We start from the raw sequence: 17343 nt of genomic DNA on the forward strand, positions 1-17343 counted from the left end.
TTAAGGACTTTGGTAGGTTTTCTGGGTTAGGTATAAATTGGGAGACATCCACGTTGATGCCTTTAGATCTCCCCTAGGACCCACTACCATCCTCATTTTCTCAGCTCAGGGTTGTGTCTTCTATGAAATATTTAAGTATAGTTATTTCGGATTCCCCCTTGTATATTGTAGACAGCATACTTCCACTACTCGCTACATTCCAAGACCAAAGTAAAATCTGGAATAAACTCCCTCTCTCGCCAATAGGCTGTATTAATCTAATTAAGAGGATATGGATGCCTCAGCTTCTGTATTTCTTTCATAATGTTCTGATCTTTATACCTTTATGGATTTTTACTAAGATTAATTGTATATTTAGGCATTTAATATGGTGGAATGAACCCACCCCCCCCCCCTCCGTATTAAGACTCTTCAACATCCCAAAAATGTGGGTGGATTGGAAGTTCCTAACTCAAGGATATATTTCTTTGCATCACAACTACATCAGTTTGCTGAATTGGAGCTTGAACAGCTTCCTCTTCTTGCTCAAAGAATATTTTCCTATGCATTTAAGGGTCAGTCACCACTATACAGTGGTGTGAAAAAGTGTTTGCCCCCTTCCTCATTTCCTGTTCCTTTGCATGTTTGTCACACTTAAGTGTTTCGGAACATCAAACCAATTTAAACAATAGTCAAGGACAACACAAGTAAACACAAAATGCAATTTGTAAATGAAGGTGTTTATTATTAAAGGTGAAAAAAAATCCAAACCATCATGGCCCTGTGTGAAAAAGTGATTGCCCCCTAAACCTAATAACTGGTTGGGCCACCCTTAGCAGCAACAACTGCAACCAAGCGTTTGCGATAACGTGCAATGAGGCTTTTACAGCGCCCTGGAGGAATTTTGGCCCACTCATCTTTGCAGAATTGTCCTAATTCAATTACATTAGAGGGTTTTCGAGCATGAACGGCCTTTTTAAGGTCATACCACAACATCTCAATAGGATTCAGGTCAGGACTTTGGCTAGGCCACTCCAAAGCCTTCATTTTGTTTTTCTTCAGCCATTCGGTGGTGGACTTGCTGGTGTGTTTAGGATCATTGTCCTGCTGCAGAACCCAAGTTCGTTTTAGCTTGAGTACACGAACAGATGGTCGGACATTCTCCTTCAGGATCTCTTGGTAGACAGCAGAATTCATAGTTCCTTTTATCACGGCAAGTCTTCCAGGTCCTGAAGCAGCAAAACAGCCCCAGACCATCACACTACCACCACCATATTTTACTGTTGGTATAATGTTCTTTTTATGAAATGCAGTGTTCCTTCTACGCCAGATATACTTGGACACACACCTTCCAAAGAGTTCCACTTTTGTCTCATCGGTCCACAGAATGTTGTCCCAAAAGTCTTGGGGATCATCAAGATATGTTGTGGAGAAATTGAGACGAGCTTTGATGTTCTTTTTGCTCAGCAGTGGTTTTCTCCTTGGAACTCTGCCATGCAGGCCATTTTTGCCCAGTCTTTTCCTGATGGTGGAGGCATGAACGCTGACCTTAACTGAGGCAAGTGAGGCCTGCAGTTCCTTGGACGTTGTTGTGGGGTCTTTTGTGACCTCTTGGATGAGTCGTCGCTGCGCTCTTGGGGTAATTTTGGGCGGCCGGCCACTCCTGGGAAGGTTCACCACTGTTCCATGTCTTCGCCATTTGTGGATAATGGCTCTCACTGTGGTTCGCTGGATTCCCAAAGCTTTGGAAATGGCTTTATAACCCTTTCCAGACTGATAGATCTCAATTACTTTCTTTCTCAATTGTTCCTGAATTTCTTTGGGTCTCGGCATGATGTGTAGCTTTTAAGGATCTTCTGGTGGACCTTACTGTGTCAAGCAGCTCCTATTTAAGTGATGCCTTGATTGTGAACAGGTGTGGCAATAATCAGGCCTGGGTGTGGCTAGAGAAATTGAACTCAGGTGTGGACAACCACAGTTATAGTATGTTTTAACAAGGGGGGCAATCACTTTTTCACACAGGGCCATGATGGTTTGGATTTTTTTTCATCTTTAATAATAAACACCTTCATTTACAAATTGCATTTTGTGTTTACTTGTGTTGTCCTTGACTATTGTTTAAATTGGTTTGATGTTCCGAAACACTTAAGTGTGACAAACATGCAAAGGAACAGGAAATGAGGAAGGGGGCAAACACTTTTTCACACCACTGTATGTTCTAGATGGGGTAAGAGTATTTTGTGTTTTGTGTACGGATAGTTAATGTGCAAAATATGGGATATAGTCAATATATCCAATGATGGACTCCCCCAACTTTCAGTTCTTAGAGGCTTTCAGAGGTGGGAAAAATCAAGAATAACAATGTTAGTTTGGCTGTATGAGAACGGTTTAATTAAGTCATTTGACGAGTTAAGGGGAGAGTTCCCTTTACAATCAAATTTGTTTTATCGATTCCTTCAATTGGGACTCTTTCCCCCTGTTTTTGACTAGATCATACAAGCAAGGTTAACAAAAAGTCTTAGCTCTGTTACATATAGGGTGCTGTTAGATAGATTTCTGTTAAGCTTTCCCATTCGCTCTAGGGCCAGATAGGAACAGGATCTTGGTCCCATCCCGGAAGAGGTATGGAAAGATGCTCCTCGATCTATGCCTCGAGTATCCCTTTCTCCATCACACAGACTGACTCAGATCTTTATTGTTCATAGGGTTTATAGAACTCCTCAATTTTTGCATACCATTGGCCTTAGATGGGAGCCAGCCTGTGCTAGATGTGGTAACACAGGCACAGTAATACATCTTCTCTGGCGGTGTCCTAAACTCCAGAGATACTTTGCGGAGGTGATGGGTACATTAAATCGGCTACTGGATATCAATATCTTAGCTGAACCACTTATGTGCCTATTGGGATATTGTGATATCTCTACTTATACTTTTTCCATAGGCAACACTATTAGGCGCGCACTCTTTGTTTCCCACAGACAAATGGCTCTTAGGTTAACCTCTACCCATCCGCCGACTGAATCTGACTGGATTTCAGACCTTAATAGGATTATGATATTGTCAGGGCTGGCTTAGCCCTTCCTCCTCTGGGCTGGCCACTCAGCTGTCGGCTAATTGCCAGCTCTCTTCTCTTTCCACAGTTACCAGCTGTTCCTGATGATGCTCGTCTGACCTGCCTATTTAAAGCCTTCCTGCTCAAATATTCATTTGCCTTCGCGTTGGTCACATCACAGGGAACCATCTCCTGCTGTTTGTTTCAAGACTGGCTTGCTGACATCCCGCCTGGCTTCTTATCCTGCTTGCGGTTGCTCTCCTTGGATCCCTGACTTCCGGCCTGGCTGATTACCCGATTCTGGTTAATGAACTTTGGACTGGCTGACTACTCGATCTGGCTACTGGACTCTGGCTATGCTTGACTACTCTTTTTCTATTTACCTTTTTATTTTTATTAATAAACAAGTGTGATTTGATTGTACTTCTGTCTCAGTCTGTTTCATGGTTTCTGACAGATATTTGAAAAACATACATATTTTTTAAGGAACGCTATGAATAAGTTTGATGCTATCTGGTCAAAGTGGCTTGAGTCCCCGGCATTGGTATGACCAATCTGTATTATGTATATTGTAATATCAGATATTGGACTGTAGGTGACCATCTTAATATAGGTATTTATGGGTAAATATATAGATTTTTGGATTTTCCTTTTTTCTGTGAAAGCTGTACTTTGAGAAATAGGGTGGGGGAGGGGTACTCTCCCTTTTTTTTTTTTATGTTTGGTCTATGTGATTTTGTTAGGATAATTTGTTTGTATTGTTTTAATGTTTTGCATATAAAATAAAAAGAATCTGATAAAAAAAATAGCATATAAACTATAAAAATAACGCCAACAGAGATCAGTTAATAGGTAAAATACGATTTTCAGTCAAGCAGGTAAAGAAAGATGATATAGTGTATCCAGATAGACTTATTGTACCCTGACACTACTCATTTTACTTCTAAAGGTAAAGTGTGCTTTTATACAGAGTATCACAGTTGTTAATTAGGGATTTCTGGATAGCTGGGAGCTCTAAAGATCTCATAATAGTCTCTATTCAAGAGTACAGTTAGATGGGATATCAGAATACATGGAATGGGTCCCTTTAAACAGATCTCATCTTCATATGTTGCAACGGGTTTAAACATATTTGTAATTTATGTTTATAGTCACTAATTTGTTTTCTTTTACAACACAGGTTGTGCTAGATGCTGAAAAAATATTTATGCCAAAACTGCCTCAAGGATCAAAGATGAACCCTGGAAGTTCTCAGGACCTCTATGAAGTTTGTGTCTGTCCTGATGGAAGACTCTACCTATCTGTGGCTGGGTCGACATCCACTTGCCAGGAATACAGCCGTGACTGTCAATAAAAGACTTCTTCGAATCACTGGAAATTTGCAGTCCCTTTTATAGAACGTGGAAACTTTCACTTTGTTTGTTGGAACAAAACTCATTGAGAATTTAGTTACTAAAAGTACAAAATATGTGGGATGTTTATTTGTATCTGGAAACACACTTTTATGAAAAATAAGGAAATATTTTTTTAGACACTGTAAAATAGCACAAGTTAATTTGGACTTGGAAATGAACCATCATTTATTGGTCTTGGCTAGTACCAGAAAATTAAGAGCTGTAGCTCCTGGAGCTCAGCCACTTAATAAAATGAGTATTTTGTCACGTCACTGAACTGTTACACATTCATTGAACTGAGTAATTAATTGAAAACCATTCTGATTTTTTTTTCTCCTAATTCAAATACTTTTCTGCTTGTACCACATTTTATGGTAATAATGCGATCTTAATGATCTGTTTCCAACATATGAAACAAATGAATAGGTGCCAGCAATATACTATGCAACCTACCCTGCAATAACATATTATGCAGTCTGCTGTTTTTATTGTATGTTATTTTTGTGGCATATTTTACATTGCTAAATTTGAAGTGTTTGGTGGCAACTGATAAAAGGACAAAACACTAGTAGATACAACTTCTTTTAGATGTAATGAAATATTTAAACTCCAATTTTACAGGCTAGTACATTTGAAAAGTATCCCATCTAATATCTTGGCTTTCATATTTGTTCACCGCTTTGATAGTGGAGTTCAGTTCAAGACGTGTGTCGAAGGGCTTTTGTTCACTTCAGATGGGTTTTGCACTCCTTTACTATTCTGTATGAATGTATTCCAAAAATGTATTGTACTGGGGTCACCAGCTGGGTTCAGATTCTTTTTGGAAAATGACAGTTTAAATCTGATTGTTGGTATGTGCAAAGATAATGGCAGCTTTTAGAAGGGATACTTTGAGTACTGAGGCCCAATCTAAACTAACGGCTTTTTTTGAAAATGGTGAATGGAAAAAAATTGGCAGGTTTATTTATTGTATTTTTTTTATTTCAGCAAATGTCAAGGCTTTCCTAAACTGGTTGAGTTCAGGTAGAAATCTTTTCAAGCTGTTAGATGGATCCCAAAGTGGTATGGAGCATTTTACGCTGATTTGAGATAACACTGAAGACATTCCTTCAGTATAGGGAACACACCAATGACTATATCTATCACCAAAACCTTTTTCAGATAGACTAGAGAAAGGTTGGCTCAGTCAGGTTTTTATGTTGCGTTTGTGCTGTGGATACTCACCCTCTCTATTTGTTCTGATGACCATTGTCACCAGATCTAAAGTGACGGAAAAAACAAACAGGTTACATTATCATGGGTGATTATGGACATACAGCAGATTTCTGCAGCAAGTGTCTGGATTCTTCTGGTTGGGATGACAGGTGTAGGCAAACAACTGCAGCCAAGAAGCCTGTAGAAAGCAATGATAGGCTGACATGTGCTGCGGCTATTTGCCACACCCAGTTGTTACCTGTAGTTAGGGACAGATATCCAAACCTGAACGCAATCTGTCTGTGTGCATGACAGATCATCTGTGCCAAACCATGCTGGATGTGTTGATATATGCAAATAGCCAAGGCTCCTATCTGTGAGTCATCGCTATGTAAAAGAAAAAAGATTTGGCTAGAGATATACTTTAAGTTATCACCACTGTATTTTGATAGCATATTTTTTTTAAATGTAATGGTTCCCTATATCTAAATGGACATTTCCCAATAATACTGATTTGGCAGATGACATTTTCAAATTTAAGATAGAAATCTCCACTTTTGGTGTCCTATTATTTTCTCTCAATATCCTTTATGCTGGGGATGTTTACTTGCATGCACAGCTATTGATATACATGCATATCTTTTTTAATTCTGATAAAAGAAACATTACCAGGTGATTGGGTCATGAATACACAAATGGGCAGATATTTTTCTGAGAATAATAGATAAGGAGATATCCTGCCCATTCTTGCATTTCTCTGAAGAATGTCGAGGACCACTGCCATGCTATCCAGTGCAGCCAGTGGCATACTGTAAGTGCAGTATTTCTCATCCTTTATCCTCTCTAGTAAAATATAGGGATTCAGCACAGGAAGAAATTCCTGTGCAATAATGAGCATCCCTGACTGCATGAAATGATTAGCATTTTCGATCACAGCCCAAAAATTGCAAGTGATGCTCAAAACCTTACTAGCTTTATAGTCTGAGATGGACTATTCTGGCTGTTGTGAATGTGTGTACAGAGATTGGAACAAAGTAGACTAATAGATGTCTGTGTATAACTAGTGCCCAATTAATTGTTAATTGAAATTTTCATACACAGAAAAATTTAAAGAGGTAAAAAATCACCAACAACTTTCTTTGAACCCCCATTCACATCAGCGTGCTTTGACATGTCAAATCTGAGCCTATTGCCACCAATCAGTGCCGTGTCACATCAATTTCCCAAAGTAGTTCCTGCACTACTTTTGGTGACTTCAGGGGCATTTTCAATAGACGTCTGTCCATGAACCCGCACAGATGACTTTCAAGTCGCCCCCGAAGTCAGACTGAAATGCGGCTGTGAAATTGTGCGAGTTCAGATGACCTTGCATGATTTCAAAGCCATGTTCAGTGGGAACGAGGGCTGAGGGTATGATGAACCATCTACACAACCAAGCATAACTGTTTAGTACATGTAGTAGTGCCATTATTAGGGTGGAGGTAAATTTTAGTGAAAATTAGGATTTTTTGACCAAATTTTAGCATACTGCATGGGAGTAAATTGGGAAGGGGAAATTAAGGTGGTTTCTAGTATTTTTTACAAGTGCAATAGGCATTACATGGCTTGTGAGGGTTACAGATGTGGCTTTCAACTATCTTGGACTCATTTTAATGCCAAAGAATTGCCACGAGTCATGTTTTTATTTTATTTTTACAAAAAGAAAACAGTGGAAAAAAAAAAAGAGTAAAAAATGTAAAGCTACACTGCTCAATTAAGTGTATATATATATATATATATATATATATATATATATATATTGTTTTTTTTTTTAAATCCACTAAATTAAGCGCATATAAGCAGCTCAATGCATTTTGACAAAATCTCTGATATCCTTGTGCAAAGTAAGATAGAGTGATTCACCCTAATAAAGGGGAATCATCTGGAGGACTTGTGTTGCATCTGTTATTACAGAGAGCCATGTGTGGAACAACATACCAGAAGGACAGTGTCACAAAAATCAGGAAGATGCCCAGTAGTTGGTATAAAGTGACCCCAGATTGTATGCTATCAAAGATGAGTATAATTTATTTGACATAAGATTATTGAAAACAAAGGACAAAATATTTCAATTCAAAACCTCCACCATACACCACACATAACAACGTTGTTATTAATGAATTAAAGCCCAAGAATCACAGACTCATGGGGACGGGTGACTGTGTCCTCTCTTCACTGTGCGTAAAGAGGTAGGAAAAACCGACGTTTTGCAAAATGTAGGTTTATCGAGGAAACTGATGAATTTTGTACATTAATTTTTGGAGATCCCCATACCAGACAGTCTAGAAGAGACGTCATGAAGACAAGAAAGAATTATACAGGGAGAAGAGTGGTAGCAGTCAATCCCAGAGAAAAAAATAAACCCAGAACAAGAGCAACAAACGGAAACCCAATACTTAAATAATTATGCTGTAATTTGGACTCGGGGGGGGGGGGGGGGGGATACCAACAGATGAGGATGGGGAGAGGGGTGTGGTAGGGAAAAGGGGGGGGGAACTGATCTGTTGATTTGCCAGTTTCTTGGATGTTCTCTGGAGGGGGCCCCCCTTCCCGCCCTGTGGGTGGGGGTGGGGAGAGGGGTTGGGGAAGGAAAGGAGGAGAGAATAACAATGATGGGTACAAATTTTTTAACATATAATGTAAGAGACCTGAACTAGTACTATTAGGTACTAAGGGAACTGGAAAGATACTTCGCCGAGATAATATTCCTGCAAGAGACACATATAGCACAGGACGCTAATACTAAAATATACTCAAGGGCCATCCCGAAATGGTTCTTTGGAGACTCTCCAAACAAAAGGGCAAAAGGAGTAGCCATTGGAATAGGAAAAAAGGTTAGTTTTACATTGGAGGAGAGTAGACCCAGAAGGCCGTTTTCTTTTTTTGAAGGGGACCCTACAGGGAGGGATGTATACGTTAGCAAACATATATTGCCCCAACAAACATCCAAAAAAATCTAAAGGGGATCCTAAATGCCTTAATGGATTTTAAACAAGGTTATCTAATTCTGGCTGGGGATTTTAATTTCTTAATGAACCACAAACTGGATTATGTGCACTGATCAGGGAAAATAAACAATTAAAATTGGTCAAGAAAAAAATATATAATCATCAGATGGTTGAATAAGTACTTCCTTGTTGGGAGAATACAACAAGGAAGTACAAAATATTATACATATCATTCCTTGGTGCATGACATGTACTCCAGGTTGGACTACATATTGGTGGACCATGGAGTATTGGAGTATGTAGTAGAAACCTCAATCGGAATAACATCGATCTTGGATCATGCACCAGCTATGTTGAAGGTGAGGTTCAATGAGATTCAAAGGTTCAATGATGATCTCATAGAAGATACAGAGGTTGGAAAAATATTAATAGATGAAATTGAACAATAATTTACTATTAACGAGACGCCAGAACTAACAAAGGCAACAATTTGGGAAGCCCAATTAAGTATATATATATATATATATATATATATATATTTATTTATTTTTTATTTTTTTTTTGGGGCAGGAAAAAAGAAGGAAAGAGCAAATAATATGAAAAACACAATAAAAGAACTATATGAATTAGAACAAAGGCATGAAACACAATTAGACATTTAAACCCATAAGCATTAATCATAAAAAGAGACCAAATAAAGGACCTAATGAAACAGGAAACAAGAAAGGTATTTAATAATGTAGCAAAGGAAATATACAAATGGGGAAACAAACCTGGGAAATATCTTGCAAAAATCTCTAGAAACAAAAAACTTTATATAGAAAAGATAAAAAATGAGAAAGGCGAGATGATATATAAAACAACAGAAATTGCAAAGGCTTTTCAAACATATTACAGTGCATTATACGTGGTTAGAAATAAAGAGACACAAAAGAAGGAAGAAATTAGAAAAGTAAAAATATAGGAATATCTGGCAGAGATTAATCTGCCAAAGATTATAGCAGAAGATTTAGAAGCCCTAGATGAACCAATCACACAGGAGGAAATCAGAAAAGCCCTAGAGGAAATATTATCTGGGAAAAGTCCAGGCTCAGATGGTTTTATGATCAAATACTATAAAAAATGTAAAGAACAATTAGTGCCAAAAATCTGTGACTACCTGAACATAATAGGGGAAAATTAAGAAATAAGAAGGGAATCCCTTCTGGCTTACATTACAATAATATCGAAGGATAGAAAGGATAGAACTATCTGCTCCAACTATAGGCCCATAGCTCTGCTTAATGCAGACATAATTTATAGCTATGTGAAAAAATTCTAGCGACAAGACTAAAAAAACTGATGCCAGTGTAGTGCCGGCTCCTGAAGAGCATGCGCTATGTTTTTTTAAAGTTAAGGTTACACCTGAACTGCAGTTTGGTTTGGGTACAATTGTCCTAAATTTGGACCTCAGCATCAGTCTGACTGGACTATAGGATGTTCAGCCTGGCCACAAGGGGCACTGCCTCTTCTGGCAGGCATGGAGCCACAGTCTGGTTGGGTGCTTTAAGGTTACTCTCTCTCAGAGCCCACCCAGCTGGAGTGTCACTCTTGCTGTGCTTTCTGGGAGAGGGTACTTAAGATGCGGATGTCACGTGGTTCAGGGTTCCGGTCCATAAGCATGTTCTGACTCCATGGTCCTGGTCCACCTGACCAGCCCCCAGGAAGGCTATGGCCTGGGGTGCGGATCCACCCAACGTATTGTCTCAGGACTGGCTAGCCCGAGGAAAGGAACCTAAAGAAGGATTCCAAGGTGGTCCGGTGCCGTCTCCAGTAGTTGGACAAGCCCAGTAACTTTGTAACTATCCAGGGGAGGACTCTTCAGAAGAAGGCCACGTATGGGTTGGCTTCTTAGCAAGAGCCTGATGGGGCTGAAGTACCTAAGTGAATCCAGTCTTGTGGGTATCGCCAAGCTGGCTGAAAGACCCAGGTATCACATGAGTGTTCCACAAGTTTTCATTTCCTGAATGTTCTACAACAACGTCTGTGGCAGAGATTTATTCCTGTATGTTCTACAACGTCTGTGACAGAGACTTGTTCCTGAGTAAAGCACCTTGTTGGTCGCTAGGCCTTGTGAGAGAGGGACTATCCAACTTGAGTGAACATCCAGTTGTGAATGGCTATTCTCTGGAATTAGTCAAAGTAAGCAAGTCCTTCATTATTGACTTTGACACTAAGAGTACCTGAACTTCCTTCCTAACCCTCTGATCCTATTTTAAGAGACTGTTCATTGTCTACATTTTTGCAAATAAAAATCCCTTTATGCGGATCTGTCGTCAGTCTCTAAAGTTACTGGGCCATCTACCACGTGAAACCCCTAGACACAAATCGAGGAGAAGAAGGTAACGGTAAGCCCAATCAAACTAGCAGCTTCTTCGAGGGTTAGTGCTACACCAGAATTAATAAATGTAGATCAAGCAGGATTCATACTGGGAAGGGAAGACAGAGACAATAGCATAAGAACAATGTTAATATTGAGAAAGGGAAAGGATAAGGAACCCCCAGCGCTACTCCTGTCGATAGGCACGGAGAAAGCTTTCGATAGGGTAGACTGGGGATTCATGATGGATACACCTCAATACCTGGGTATGGGCCCAAGATTCATGCGTTGGATTAAAAATCTGTATAACCACCCTATGGCTATGATAAATGTAAATGGAAGTATGTCACCGCCCTTTGAAATGTTCAATGGAACAAGACAGGGATGTCTGCTCTCTCCATTCCTGTATGTATTATCACCCACTATGGACCCACTATTGGCGATGTTACGGAATAGTGTAGATATAAAAATGGTGGGAGTGGGTGAAGACGAACATAAGGTGGCGGCATACGCAGATGACATTTTTTATATATAACCAAACCAAGGTTGACATTGCACAACGCAATGAGAAAATTGAAAAAATATGGGTAACTCACAAATTTCAAAATTAACCCAGTAAAAACAGAAATGTTAAATATAGGAATAGATAAAAAAGAAGAACAAGCATTACAAAGGGTATTCCCATTTACGTGGGCAAAAAATGAATTAACATACCTAGGAATTAAATTGACACCTACCCTAGAGAAGTTATATCAGGTGAATTACATCCCACTACTTAACAAAATTAAAATAGAGATCAAGAATATCTCGATAAGACCCCTGTCCTGGATAGGTAGGATAAATATGTTAAAAATGGTGATCCTACCAAAAATCATTTATAAGTTCCAAATGCTGCCGATAGCAATTGCACAAAGTTTTTTTTAGAGTAATAAAAACAATGATGTTAAAATATATATGGCAAAAGTGTCAAAAAAAAAAATCTAGAGTAAACTTTGCACTTCTCAGTAGGAAAAAATAATATGGGGGTTTAGCAGCACCAGATGTAAAAAGATACTATAAAGCGGTTATAATAGCATGGTTGGTGGAATGGGCAAATGTACACAGTAAAAAGAGATGGGTGAAGATGGAATATTCTTTACGCACGACACTATTACAAAATATATTTGGCTACCATGGAAATTTACAACATTGGTCACAGATATACATGACCTAACTAAGAATGTATTTAAAATATGGGACACAATACATCATCAGGGAAATTGGACGTATAATTCACCCTTAATGCCACTTACAGGCACACATTTTTTTATCCATGGAAATGGGACACCTTTAGGAAGTCAAATGGGAAACGCACAATTAAAAGACGTCACTGTCCAGGGCAGGATAAGGACATGACAGGAACCAAAAAGTTTAAATGGGTGGCAGAAGATCAGCGAGTGGGAATACCTACAGCTAAAACACTTAGTAAGTACAATACCCCACCCAATTAGGAATGGTAAAGAGCTAAATCCATTAGAAAAACTCTGCAATATAAAAACATTGTTAAAACATGGGATATCCAAAGTATATGATATCCTAACAGAGCTATAGAGACGATGGCCATTACCCTGTATAGAAAAAATGGAACAAGAAATGGGTATAAAATTGGAGGAAACACAAATGATTGGAGCAGTACATAATTTCACAACAGATATAAACATTATTGAAGCGAATTATAAGTGTTTGGTAGGGTGGTACCTGACACCAGTGAAGATCCACAAATTTCAACAAGATAAATCTCCACAATGTTGGCAGCAGTGCAAACAAATTGGCACAATGATGCATATCTGGTGGGATTGTCCAAAAATAAAAGAATATTGTCAGGAAATTTTTGAATACATAGAAGAGATAACAGGGGAGAGAATATTAAATAACCCTTGGACCTGTCTGTTCCATGGTACAAACGACACAAGAAAACAATATAAGAAAACATTAATCCGACCCCTACTGAATGCCACAAAGGGACTAATAACAAAAAATGTCTACATAAAGAAAAAATTAGTATAAAAGAGTAGTTGGAAAGAATAGACCACATCTGCAAGATGGGATATCTAGGCAGCAGAGAAAAGGGACAGGCTGAGAGATGGTTGGCCTTAAAATTGTCCGGGAAGTTTGCAGAGGGGATGAAGGAGGAGGTCAGCTGTGATTGAAAAAAGAAAGATGGCAGAGAACAGATCAGGAGAGGGGGAGAGGAAGGGAAATGGGGTGTGATTCATATAAATGTAGATTATATGTATTTTATGGTTGACACTTCTGTTTTTATACATGCAAAAAAAAATCTAATAAAGCTTAAATAATTTAAAAAAAGGATAATCAGCCAGGCAGATCATTACTGATATAAGTCCATCAAGGGGAGATGGATCAGATAGTAACACACAGTGAATCACCTGTTCGGAGGAGTATCACTGAGAGGGTGAATCGGTATCTAAACATTCATAATGAATATCATTACGTAAAGACCAAACTCTCTTCATGCAGATGCATTGTTGAAGACAGTCATCATGCGGATGCACTGTTAAAGACAGTGAACATGTGTCCTAAACATGTACCATAGCGGTCCAGAGACAAGCCGATTTATGCCAATCCTCAGCTATGATAGTCACAAAGGCAGTGGGTACATCAGGTAATGGAGCAGAAACAAATGTGCGTATCTCTCTTTCTCCCTGAGCTGATATAGGTATAATTGATGCATGTATGTGCAATCCACAGCGATGACTGAGACACAGATGTAGGACAAAAATCTTCAAGTGTGGTTAGCATTGGAGATAGCAGTTTGTAAGATACTTAGGCAGGAGTATAACTCCAATCCTTACAGTCAATGACAATACGGTCTAATCATGCACACACACTCCACGAGCAAGCTTCTGGCAAGCTTCTGGCAAGCTTCTTCAGAACCGTATAGCAGGGCAACATATGGGGGTCTATTTAAGGAAGACTCCTTAATTGTAATATCCACCGCACCTCTAGGTAACACTGATGGAAATTACTTTTCAAATTTAACCCATTAATCACTCAGAGAGGCAATGGGAAGGATAAAAATAAACAGTATCCAATTGTTTAATATAAAGACACATAATTATGTGTCACTTGGGACCACACAACTATTGGCTAAGTGCTTCTTTAAAAAATCATGTCAGGAAATATAGTAAAAGGTAATAGTTCTGGGACAAATAAGGTGTGTTAAACAGATGGTTTTTGATCTTTACTCAAAAAGTATAAAGGTTAACCACAAATTATGGATCCATGCATTCATATGTCTTATGTTTCTAGGAAGACAATGAAATTTAATTCATGGTTCATTCCCTTTTGAAAAAGTATACCCAGTTAAAAAATCCAAAGTTTTTCAATCTGTTGGAGGGTTCTATGAAAGTCTCCTCTCCTTTGTGGAAGGTTTAGGGCTACTATACCCTTCACTCTCAGACCCTCTGTTCTTCCATTATGTTGTTCTCTAAAATGTTGTACCTTTGGGTTAAGCTTACGATCCACACGATATTGCAGTTCCTTTCCTTTCTTCTTATTGGTTCAAACATGTTCACCAATGCGTACTTATAGGGGTCTTTTTGTCTTCCCTATATATGCTTTGTGGAATGGACATTCTAGCATACAAGTAACTTTTTATGTCAAACAATTGATAAAACCTTTGATTTTATAGGATTTAGTCCCTTCTGCATTTTTTTCAACTCTTTCATTTTCTCTATATAAGGACAAATACTGCAGTGGCCACAAGGGCACATACCCATTATTTTCAGAGGTCTCTCAATACCTGAAGTTTTAAGAATTCAGAGTACCAGGAGATCCTTGAGGTTATTGGCTCTTCTGGCCAACATCTGGGGATATGGCCCTATTATCCTAGCCAATTGGGGGGTTCGCTGTGAGAATATGCCAATGTTTACTTAAGGTTTCTTTGACTTCTTTCCATTGTATATTCATATTTAGTAATATATCTAATCTGCTCAGATTTAGACAAAACCTCATTTTCCTTTTTTAAGTCAGCAGTGAGCAGAAGATGTTTCCTTTCTGTATCATGTTCCCTTTCATTAGTTCTCCGTGGGGTTCTATGGGAATATCCTCTCTCTCTGTACCGTGTGTAGAGGAAATTCCCTTCCTTTCCAAACTGCTCCAATTCACTGCAGTTTCTCCTTAATCTCAGGAACTGGCCAACTGGAATTCCTTGTTTCAGGGGTTCAGGATGGCAGCTAGTCGCATGCAGCAGTGTGTTTGCTGCAGTTTCCTTTCTGAAGGTAGAAGTGGTAAGAAGTTCATTCTTTGTGCTAATATTCAGATGTAGAAAGGGAATTTGCATTTGATGATAGTTATAGGTAAGGTGAAAATTCCTCTCATTCCTATTGATTTCTTGGACAAATTCATGTAGTTGTTCAATGGACCCTGTCCAGATCAATAACACATCATCAATATATTGTGCCTAGGATTTAGCATGGGCACGAAATAGAGCCGATGGATAGACCAATTCCTCTTCCCCGAGATGATTCTCCCAGAGAAATACATTCTGGGTTACCATCAGGGGATGATACTTCTCCAGATAGTAAAGGACTGATTTCAGGCCCCATTCATGGAGTATGGATGTATAGAGTGTTGTCTTTAACCATTAACTGCATCCACATGAAGAGAGTTTGGTCTTATACATATTGATATTCATTATGAATGTTTAGATACAGATTCACCCTCTCATTCATATTCCTCCAAATGGGTGATTCTCTGTCACTCTGTGTGTTACTATCTGATCCATTCCCCTTGATGGACTTATATCAGTAATGATCTGCCTGCTTGATTATCCTCTATAAGCACAGTGAACAGAGGACACAATCACCCGTCCCTATAAGTCTGTGCTTCTTGGGCTTTTTATGTGTTGAATGTTTAATTCATTTATAACAATGTTGTTTATGTGTGGTGGAGGTTTTGAATTGACATTTTTTGTTCTTTGTTTTTGATAATCTTATGTCCAATATATTATACTCCTCTTTGATAGCATACTATCTGGGGTCACTTTATACCAACTACTGGGCATCTTCCCAATTTTTGCATCTCTGATATCCTTCCCTAGTTATATTCAGCCTTTCAGGGTTAAACCGTGAACTTCCCTTCATGTTTATTTATTTATTACAGGTACTTATATAGCATCATCAATTTACTCAGTGCTTTACATATACATTGTACATTTGCATTAGGCCCTGTCGCCAAGGAGCTTACAATCGAAAGTCCCTAACTCACATTCATACTAGCTTACTTACCATATTGTCTTTACATTATACCGGACTATTTATCTAAATTGATCTGTATAGAGTTTGTAGATGTTATCATTATCTATTGTTGTCATTTGTACGACATATACTCTTCCATACTGTTGTTTACATCCTTATTAATGAAAGGTGATCTATAATCATTAGGACAGTGGTGGCGAACCTTGGCACTCCAGATGTTCTGGAACTACAATTCCCAGGATACTCATCTACACTGCAGAGTGCATGAGCATCATGGGAAATGTAGTTCCAAAACATCTGTGGTGCCAAGGTTTGCCATCACTGCATTAGGATAATACGGTATGGCTGCACTGAATGCTATGACAAATTATTTTAAAAAAACACACAGTAGGATAAAAGGTGGTTACTACTATTTTGAAGATTAAAACTGATATAAAAGCAGATATAAAAGACACTAATTGTTGCAGCTCTGTATTCAATTATACATCTTTTTTTATTGCTAAATCTGTTCTTATTAAACAAATAAAGAGGGGTTGTCAATTAAAAATATGATGGAATAGTGTCCAACTGAGAAAGATGAGATACATACAACTGCTGAGTCCTTCTAATCAATTATAAAAACTAATAAAAGTCTCCAATAATACAAAGCATGTGTAGCGGCCATAACCCTTTGTAGGGCCGCCTTGACTTATTGGGCTTACCGGTTAGCTTGGCTTGTTCTTCCATGTCTAGGGGTTCCCAGGGTTGATACCCAACAACTTGGATGCTGACACCAATAAAATCCTTTTTAAAGGTTTTATTTTTCAGGAGTAACATCCAATAACACAGTCTCATATAGAAACAGAGGGCAAGGGTGAAGAGCTCAGGCACCTTGAACTGCAGACATAACAAAGTCTCTAATATCACCCAGAGAGTAGCCACTCGCATCTGGGCAATTCAAGGCTGAACAGATCTCTAGCCAGAGATCATGGCAATCAGCACATTGATCCGGAACTTGTCAAAACCTCTGAACGTGTACAAGTTATAACTGGTAGTGGACAGGAACCTTTTTATTCAGTACCTGGAACGTTCTCGGTCTCCTTGATAGTACTGGAAAAAGTGTGGATTCGTCAATGTCCTT

General features: G+C 38.7%; 1 protein-coding gene across 5 annotated transcripts in view; it reads left to right on the forward strand.

Moving 5' to 3' along the window:
* The window catches only part of SGCG (sarcoglycan gamma), a 606007-nt gene extending 601115 nt beyond the window's left edge, over positions 1-4892 (forward strand). For all 5 annotated transcript variants that reach the window (XM_077484022.1, XM_077484023.1, XM_077484024.1 and 2 more), the window contains exon 8: positions 4212-4892. In XM_077484022.1, the coding sequence (XP_077340148.1) occupies positions 4212-4385 (174 nt within the window). In that variant the 3' untranslated portion in view covers positions 4386-4892. The remainder of the gene's footprint in view (positions 1-4211) is intronic.
* Positions 4893-17343: the final 12451 nt, after the last annotated feature.

The sequence above is a fragment of the Lithobates pipiens genome, unplaced genomic scaffold (genome assembly GCF_037356315.1).
Source record: "Lithobates pipiens isolate NorthernLeopardFrog02 unplaced genomic scaffold, aLitPip1_a1.2 Scaffold_16, whole genome shotgun sequence".
NCBI lineage: Eukaryota > Metazoa > Chordata > Amphibia > Anura > Ranidae > Lithobates > Lithobates pipiens.